Source organism: Rhinopithecus roxellana, chromosome 13 (assembly GCF_007565055.1).
Source record: "Rhinopithecus roxellana isolate Shanxi Qingling chromosome 13, ASM756505v1, whole genome shotgun sequence".
In the NCBI taxonomy this organism is placed as follows: domain Eukaryota; kingdom Metazoa; phylum Chordata; class Mammalia; order Primates; family Cercopithecidae; genus Rhinopithecus; species Rhinopithecus roxellana.
The window spans coordinates 117,074,797-117,083,665 of NC_044561.1; the positions used below are offsets into that span (position 1 = coordinate 117,074,797).

General features: G+C 46.5%; 1 protein-coding gene across 2 annotated transcripts; it reads right to left on the reverse strand.

Moving 5' to 3' along the window:
• Positions 1-1,755: 1,755 nt before the first annotated feature.
• On the reverse strand, positions 1,756-2,603 carry GTSF1L (gametocyte specific factor 1 like). Of its 2 annotated transcripts, none has more exons than XM_010384294.2 (2): positions 2,008-2,603; positions 1,756-1,932 (listed from the first exon to the last, which is right to left on the reverse strand). In XM_010384294.2, the coding sequence occupies exons 1-2, from the start codon at positions 2,281-2,283 to the stop codon at positions 1,840-1,842; spliced, it is 369 nt and encodes a 122-aa protein (XP_010382596.1). In that variant the 5' UTR covers positions 2,284-2,603; the 3' UTR covers positions 1,756-1,839. The 2 variants fall into 2 exon arrangements, with proteins under 2 accessions (XP_010382596.1, XP_030771439.1); XM_030915579.1 differs by having other exon boundaries at positions 1,799-1,914; positions 2,050-2,603.
• Between the last annotated feature and the right edge of the window lie 6,266 nt (positions 2,604-8,869).

Sequence of the window (8,869 nt, forward strand, 5' to 3'; positions counted from 1 at the left end):
ATGATTACTTAAAAAAAAAAAAAAAAAAGCAGTGAGCCTAGGCAACATAGTGAGACCCTATCTCTACAAAAAATAGAAAAATTAGCCAGTTATGGTGTTGCACGCCTGTGGTCCCAGCTACTTGGTAGGCTTCGATGAGAGGATTGCTTGAGTCTAAGAGGTTGAGGCTACAGTGAGCTGTGATTGTGCCACTGCACACCAGCCTGGGCAACAGAGCGAGGACTCTGTCTCAACAAACAAAACTTAACAGTTAAGATTTCCTCCTGAAAAACTTTCAAAAGACTTAAGTCTTCTATCTACTGTTTAAAAAAGTCTATAATTTTTGACCAGTTAACATATTCACATATATTCCCATGTAAAAGATACTAAAGAGTCAATAGTAAAGAAGGGCTCTCTCTTCCCTGCCCCACATTCACCCCGTTGTCTTCCCTGGAGGCAGCCAATATTAGTTTCTAGTGAAGAGGCAAGCAAATATTTCCATTAGGCAACAGGTTTAAAAAACATTTCAGGCTTTGTGGGCAGATCTCCATTCTAGAGTATCCTTAAAGAGAAATTTTATGCGAAAACAAGCACATACATATTCATGTCTTCTCCCACAACTCTCCCCAAATGGTGGCATACTGTATAGACTGTTCTGGACTTGTATTTTCTTTTTTTTTTTTTTTTGAGACGAAGTCTCGCTCTGTCACCCAGGCTGGATTGCAATGGCGTGATCTCGGCTAACTGCAGCCTCCGTCTCCTGGGTCAAGTTATTCTCCTGCCTCAGCCTCCTGTGTAGCTGGGATTACAGGTGCCTGCTGCATGCCCGGCTAAGTTTTGTATTTTCAGTAGAGATGGGTTTTGCTATATTGGCCAGGCTGGCCTGGAACTTCTCACCTCAGGTGATTCCCCCGTGTCCGCCTCCCAAAGTGCTGGGATTACAGGCATGAGCCACCGGGCCCGGCCTGGACTTGGTTTCTGTCAGTTAAACTAGAGGTTGGCAAACCATGGCCCACCAGTCAAGTCCAGCCTGCCACCTGTGGCTGTAAGTCATTTTAATGGAACCTCTGTTCATTTGTTTACATGTTATATATATGGCTGCTCTCGTGTTGCAGTGGCAGGGCTGAGTAGTTGCAACACACACCGCATGGCTGGCAAAGGCTAAACTATTTACTATCTGGCCTTTTACAGAAAAAGTTTGCTGACCTCTGAGCTCAACAGTGTGTCTCAACCTTTCCATATCAACACAGAAAGAGCTTCCTCAGTTTTTTTCAAGGCATCTTACTATTTTATTATATGGCTGCAGTATAACTTATTTTTAATCAGGACCTTTTAATGGATATTTAGGTCACTTTTGACTCTTTGTTGTTGTTTAAGACAGGATCTCACTATGTTGCCCAGGCTGAACTCAAGCGATCCTCTCACCTCAGCCCCCAGAGTAACAGGCTACAGCTCTGATTCAACACACCTGGCTCATTTCTAACTTTTTTGCTGCTGCAAATAATGCTGCAATGAATAGGCTGGTACTTAGCTCATTTTCCATATGTGTGATTATATTTACAGAATAAAGCCTCGCAGTGGAATTGCTTGATCAAAGGCTATGTGTATTGATATTTATGGCTATTGTCAAATAGCCCTCCGTGGAGGTTGTAACAACTGACGTTCTCACCAATGTTATGAAAGTGCCCGTTTTGCCCTACGTTTGCCAGCAGAGTATTTTAAGCCTTTTGATAGTTATCAATCTGCCAGGTAAAAAAAGAGGTAGCCCAGGGTAGTTTTACTTTGTATGCCTTTTATTCTGATGCATTGCATGTTCTTCCATGCATTTACGAGACGTGTGCTCTTTCCTCAGCTGGCTGTTTACTGTCCTGGTCTGAGGATCTTCTGGGGACTGATCTCTCTCGCTGACTCTTTTGTGTCATTTTCACAAACAAGCTTTTGGGGAACAAAAGTCTTAAGGACAAACATATGCTGGCAATTAGCGCCATCGACATTCCAGATATCAGGACTGGGAAGGCAGGGTGAGACCTGCTGGGGGTCATTGTTCTGCTCTGAACTTGGAAGACTAACTTTCAGAGGGTTCTCGGTGTCCTGTTCCTCCACAGAGCTCCTGTTGACACAAACAGCCTCATGTTCCTCCAGCTTTTTGATGGGGACCACGTGGCAGGCGTTGTATTTGCAGATGGCCATCTTTTTGGCTTTCTTGGGGTTCTTTCTCCTGCATGCCAGGTGGTACTGGAATCTGCTGAGTGGGATTCGGTGGTGAGGATCGTAAGGGCAAATTTCAAAGGCTTCTGGCTCCATGAGAAATTCTTGAAGCAGGGTATCTCACTGCTCAGAGTCTAACAGAAATGCTTTTTGTGGAGAAGCCCTTTTGAAAGAAGGATGGAGTTGTCCTCTGCCCGGTGTTGGCCCTTGGGATTCTGTAGGTGAAGGTCTTAATTTATGGTCTCTGTTCTCTAGGACCATGAGTGGTGGATTAGTAGAGAGATGAGGAGCTGTCAAAAGCAGCTACACAGAGAACAGAGTTAGCAAATGGCACCTGAGACAGATCTATACACAGCAGATGCAAGAGCTGGAAAACCATACCTGCTTGACTCAGGGATACACTGAGATGTCAAGCCACAGTCACCTGTGGTCACAATGGCAGCCTAAGTTATCAGGAAGAGGCTATTGTGCACAGCTTGGGAGGGGTGGATGGCTTTGGGGAATGCTGCCATCTAAAATTATTCATGGATATATGTTGTGACTTAAGTCTTTTAACTGTACGTATTTGATTTTGTTTGTTTGTTTTTTGAAACAGAGTCTCACTCTGTTGCCAGACTGGAGTGCTGTGGTGCGATCTCAGCTCACTGCAACCTCCACCTCCTGGTTCAAGCAATTCTCCTGCCTCAGCCTCCTGAGTAGCTGGGATTACAGGGGTGTACCACCACGCCTGGCTAATTTTTATATTTTTAGTAGAGACGGGGGTTTCACCATGTTGGCCAGGATGGTCTCGAACTCCTGACCTCACGATCTGCCTGCCTTAGCCTCCCAAAGTGCTGGGATTACATGCATGAGCCCCCGCACCCGGCCTCTCCTCTGTTTTTGGGACCCCAATGCTGGACCTACTCACTGCATCCTTATAGCAACTGTCTCTCTTCTGTGTTTTTTTCCTCTGTGTGCTATACTCTGGATAATTTCTTCTGTACTCTAGTTTACTATTTCTCTTTTCTGCAATGACCTGGCTGTTACCAAATATGCCCATTGGTTGTGTTTTGTTGTTGTTGTTTGTTTTTGAGACAGGGTCTTACTTTGTCATCCAGGCTGGAGTGAGTGGCACAATCCCAACTCACTGCAGCCTCGACCTCCTGGGCTCAAGAGATCCTCCCACCTCAGCCTCCTGAGTAGCTGGGACTATAGGTGAGCACCACCACACCTGGCTCATTTTTTTTTTTTTTAATATATTTTTTATAGAGATGGGGTCCCACTGGTCTTTAATTTTTTTTTTTTTTTTTTTTTTTTTTTGAGACAGGGGCTCACTCCCATCACCCAGGCTGGAGTGCAGTGGCATGATCACGACTCACTGCAGCCTTGACTTTCAGGGTGCAGGTGATCCTCACACCTCAGCCTCCTGAGTAGCTGGGAGTACAGGCACATGCCACCATGCCCAGCTAACTTTTTGTATTTTTAGTAGAGAAGGGATTTGACCATGTTACCCAGGCTGGTCTTGAACTCCGGGGCTCAAGCAATCTGCCCACCTCAGCATCCCGAAGTGTTGGGATTATAGGTGTGAGCCACTGCACCTGGATTTCTCATTTTTATATTTTGCATTTCTAGATATTTTGGTTGATTTTCCAAAGCTGCTACATTACTTTGTAGAGTATCTTATTCCCTACAGGTGTTTTCAGCTCTGAGTTGTTTTAAAGCTTGCGTCTGGTATCCCCAGTGTCTGAAGCCTGCATGGGTCTATTTTTGCAGATTTTCACCGATGTGTGCTGTTCCTTTGTGTACTGGTTGTCTTTGACTGCTTGTGGTTTATTGTCCTTGAAAAATTATTTGTGAGGATTTTCCAAAGCCTAGGCTACCTGTGCCTGACTGAGAGGCTTTGCCAGGCACGAGGAGACACCATGGTCAAGGACCTCCTCAATCCAAGTCATGGCCTCATTGTCTGAGCCAGGCTTCATGCACTCAGTATATATTGGTATAAGGGCTGGTTTTTGTTTTTTGTTGTTGCTGTTGTTGTTGTTTTTTGAGATGGAATTTCACACTTGTTGCCCAGGCTGGAGTGCAATGGCACGATCTCAGTTCACTGCAACCTCCGCCTCCTGGGTTCAAGCTATTCTCTTGCTTCAGCCTCCCAAGTAGCTGGGATTACAGGCGCCCGCCATCACGCCTGGCTATTTTTTTGTATTTTTAGTAGAGACGGGGTTTTACCATGTTGGCCAAGCTGGTCTTGAACTCCTGACCTCAGGTGATCCACCCGCCTTGGCCTCCCAAAGTGCCAGGATGATAGGTGTGAGCCCCTGCGCTTGGCCAGGGCTGGTTTTTGGATATAATTCTCAGGGCTATCTTTTTTTTTTTTTTTTTTTTTTTTGAGACGGAGTCTTGCTCTGTCACCCAGGCTGGAGTGCAGTGGCTGGATCTCAGCTCACTGCAAGCTCCTCCTCTTGGGTTCATGCCATTCTCCTGCCTCAGCCTCCCGAGTAGCTGGGACTACAGGCGCCCGCCACCTTGCCCGGCTAGTTTTTTTGTATTTTTTAGTAGAGACAGGGTTTCACCATGTTGGCCAGGATGGTCTCGATCTCCTGACCTCGTGATCCACCCGTCTCGGCCTCCCAAAGTGCTGGGATTACAGGCTTGAGCCACCGCACCCGGCCAGGGCTGTCTTTCTTTATCCTTCTGCTCTGCTGAGGCCCACAGCAGCCTAGTCCCCTTGGGGGCCGGGGAAGGGTTTAAATCTATCCATATATCTCAGAAGGTGAAGCCTTTTGGTGTTCCAGCTTAACATGGGAAACGTCTCCTATAAAACACCCCATCTTAGGTGGACCCTGCCGTTGTCCCTCTTGTCCCTCACAGAACTGGACCGAAGTCTGGATGGATGCAATTGACACATATCTCAGGGTGTAAGTGGTTTTGGTTCTCTGACATTCTGTTTACCTGTCTGGTGTTAGGTAGAATTTCTTCTAAAAATTGGCCTGGAGCTCCTTCCCACCCCCCACCCTGTTAAATTGTTTCTTAAAATCTGAGTAACAGTAGAGAAATACCATATTCCTGAATAAGAAGACTCAAAATCATAAATTAATATTCTCTGTAAACTAAATTATATAAATTACATAGTCACCCTAAATTGATATATAAATATAATGTAATTCCAAATAATTTTTGTAGCTTTATTTTACGTGCTGATATCTGATAGAGCAAGTCTCTGCTTGTTATTAGTTTTTCCCCCAAAAGCCTTGACTGTCTTCAAGGATTTGTTATTCTAGATCATGTGTCAACAAACTATGGGCCCGTGGTCCAAATCCAGGTGACTATCTGCTTTTGTAAATAAAGTTTAATTGAAGCACAGCCACAGCCATTTGTTTATATATTGTCCACTGGCTGCTTTTTAACTAGATTTGAGAAGTTGCAACAGAATCCAGATGACCCAGAAACCTCAAATGTTTTCTGTCTGGTCCATTATAGAAAAAGCTCACCCATCCTATTCTTGGTGGTGGTTAAGGAAGCTGACTATATTCAAATCCTCCTCCTGCCACTTACCAGCCACGTGACCTTGGGGAAGGGGTGTGTGTGTGTGTGGTTCCTGGTATTTACTAAGCTCTATTGACGGTGTCTTTTCAGGTGGGCTTTGTAGTTTTCTTTCTATTTTTTGCACATTAAAAAAAATTTATAATGCTTTATGGTTTTTTTCTTTTTCTTCTTTTTTTGGTCATTGTAAACGACACTTTTTCCATCTCTCCACGTCCTAACTATGGTGTTCAGCTCTTTTTGAGGCTTGAAGTGATTGGCTTTGTCAACATTGTTACGTAATTGCAACTGATCATACATGTGGGATGTGTTGTTACTATCATATGACATGCAGACAATTTAGCAACATGACACTCACTGATGTCATAGTAAGACATTGTAATTGGAACCCACGTATAGACAAAAGATTAGACAAAGGATTCTTAAAAAAGGCATCTTTCATAACTATGCCATTTATTCTGGGTGTGCCAGTCAGGATAGGCAAGGTTAGGCTGCCAAAACTTCGGTAGCTTAAAACCATGAAGACTTACGAATCACTTTCATGTCTAAAGCAGGTTTCTGGGTTGGGAAGGGGTATTGGGGATCTGCTCCTTGTGGTCGATGGAGCCAGGCTGATGGAACCTCCAATAGCAACACTTGCTTCCTTCTAGAAGAAGGAAGGGGATGTGGTGAGTCATGTGCAAGCTTCCACTAGGAAATGATAAACATGACTTCCGCTACTGTTTCATGGTTCAAAGTAAGTCCTAGGCCCCACCTAACTTCAAAGAGCAAGGAGGTATTTCCACATGCCCAGAAGGAGGAGAATAGGAACTCTGGGAAGTCCTGAGGGCTTCCCCAGTCTGCCCAGGTTGGCCATGGTGCGATCTCCGCTCACTGCAAGCTCCGCTTCCCGGGTTCATGCCATTCTCCTGCCTCAGCCTCCTGAGTAGCTTTCACCGCGTCAGCCAGGATGGTCTCCATCTTCTGACCTTGTGATCCGCCTGCCTCGGCCTCCCAAAATGCTGGGATTACAGGCGTGAGCCACTGTGCCCGGCTGAGGCTGTTGTTTTAAGCCACCCCACTTGTGGCACTTTGTGCCGGCCTAAAATAATATTTTTAAAAAGGAACTATAGTGTTGTCGTTACTGGGAGTTAACAGGGAGTTCAGCATTTGCTCTTGCACATCCCCAAGACTGGTGCAGTGTCTGCCAATAATGCTGATAGCAATCTTCTTTTTTTCTTTTTGGGATAGGGTCCCTCTCATCACCCAGGCTGGAGTGCAGTGGCAAGATTTGGGCTCACTCCAGCCTCAAACTCCTGGGCTCAAGTGATCCTCCCACCTCACCCTCCTAACTCCTGGGACTTACAGGTGCAAGCCATCACATTCGGCTAATTTTTTTATTTATTGTAGAGATAGGGTCTCTCTATGTTGTTCAGGCTAGTCTTGAACTCCTGTGCTCAAGTGATCCTCCCACTTTGGCCTCCCAAAGGTCTGGGAATTACAGACATGAGTCACCATGCCCAGCTGACAGTGACTTTTTTTTTTTTTTTTTTTTTTTTTGGGACGGAGTTTTGCTCTGTCGCCCAGGCTGGAGTGCAGTGGCCGGATCTCAGCTCACTGCAAGCTCCGCCTCCCGGGTTCACGCCATTCTCCCGCCTCAGCCTCCCGAGTAGCTGGGACTACAGGCGCCCGCCACCTTGCCCGGCTAGTTTTTTGTATTTTTAGTAGAGACAGGGTTTCGCCATGTTAGCCAGGATGGTCTCGATCTCCTGACCTCGTGATCCGCCCGTCTCGGCCTCCCAAAGTGCTGGGATTACAGGCTTGAGCCACCGTGCCCGGCCGACAGTGACTTTTTAATCCCTAGTGCCATAGTCTTTTTCATGCTCCCGACCAGAGGCGGCCCAGCCTGGAGTCTTCAGGCTTCTGTAATTCTGGTTGTCTTTGATTGCTTGTGGTTTATTGTCCTTGAAAAATTATTTGTGAGGGTTTCCCAAAGCCTAGGCTACTTGTGCCTGGCTGAGAGAGGCTTTGCAATTCTGCTATGGAGATCACAATGAAAGCACTGTATCCATTGTTGAAATCCACATAATGAGGAGTAAGACATTGCTGTTGCAGGTTTCTTTGTGGCCAAGGACCTATTAGTGTGGCAGGCTGAGATTCAGTCCATCATGGAGAGAGGGAAGGCTGGGGTTGTTTGTGCTTCTTTTCTTTTTTTTTTCTTTGAGACAGAGTCTCACTCTGTTGCCCGGGCTGGAGTGCAGTGGTGCGATCTCGGCTTACTGCAACTTCTGCCTCCCAGGTTCGAGCGATTATCCTGTCTCAGCCTCTTGAGTAGCTGGGATTACAGGCACCTGCCACTACGCCCAGCTAATTTTTTGTATTTTTAGGAGAGAGGGGTTTCACCATGTCGGCCAGGATGGTTTCGAACTCGTGACCTCATGATTTGCCCGCCTTGGCCTCCCAAAGTGCTGGGATTACAGGTGTACGCCACCGCGCCCAGCTGTTTGTGCTTCTAATGGACATCTTGAATGGTACTCAAGCCTGCAGCCTCCTCCTGCCACCTGCTCTGAGCCTGGGACCTGAGAGGTTGCTCACCATGGCAACCCAAGAGGATATAGGGAGCTCTTTTCCTTTCACAAGCCTTAACCCTCAATGTGACTGATTTTAAGGTAGGGCCTTGAAGGATGCAATTAAGGTTAAATCTGTCTGTGTGAAACTTTTGAACCCTGTCTGCGTGTGACCAGCGCTGCAAGTAAGATGGGACCTGCTTTCCTCTCACTCCCCTCTGATGCTGATCTTCATCCTGAGAGATGCTGCCAACGGATGACAGCACAGGCGTGGAGAGGAGAAGGTCACAGAGCGGGCAGAAACAGTGTTCTCTGAAAGTGAGAAAGGGCATGTCCTGGTTGGCTGAGTCTGCAGTTATCATTATGGGGTGGGGTGTAGCCATTGGAGGATTAGTCATCATTAGTCATCAGGTGAGGAGAGAGTCTGATGCCATCAAGGCCAGCTTCTCTCCCAGTGTCGGCATGTCCCCCAGAGCATCCTTGGAGGATGGTACAGCGATGGGGAGCTCACTACCTCTCCAGACAGTTCAACTGTTAGATTGTACACTGAGCTGACTGCCTCCTCATACCCTGTAGCAGTTAGTGTCAACACTGTGCTCTCTGCCCCAGGCACC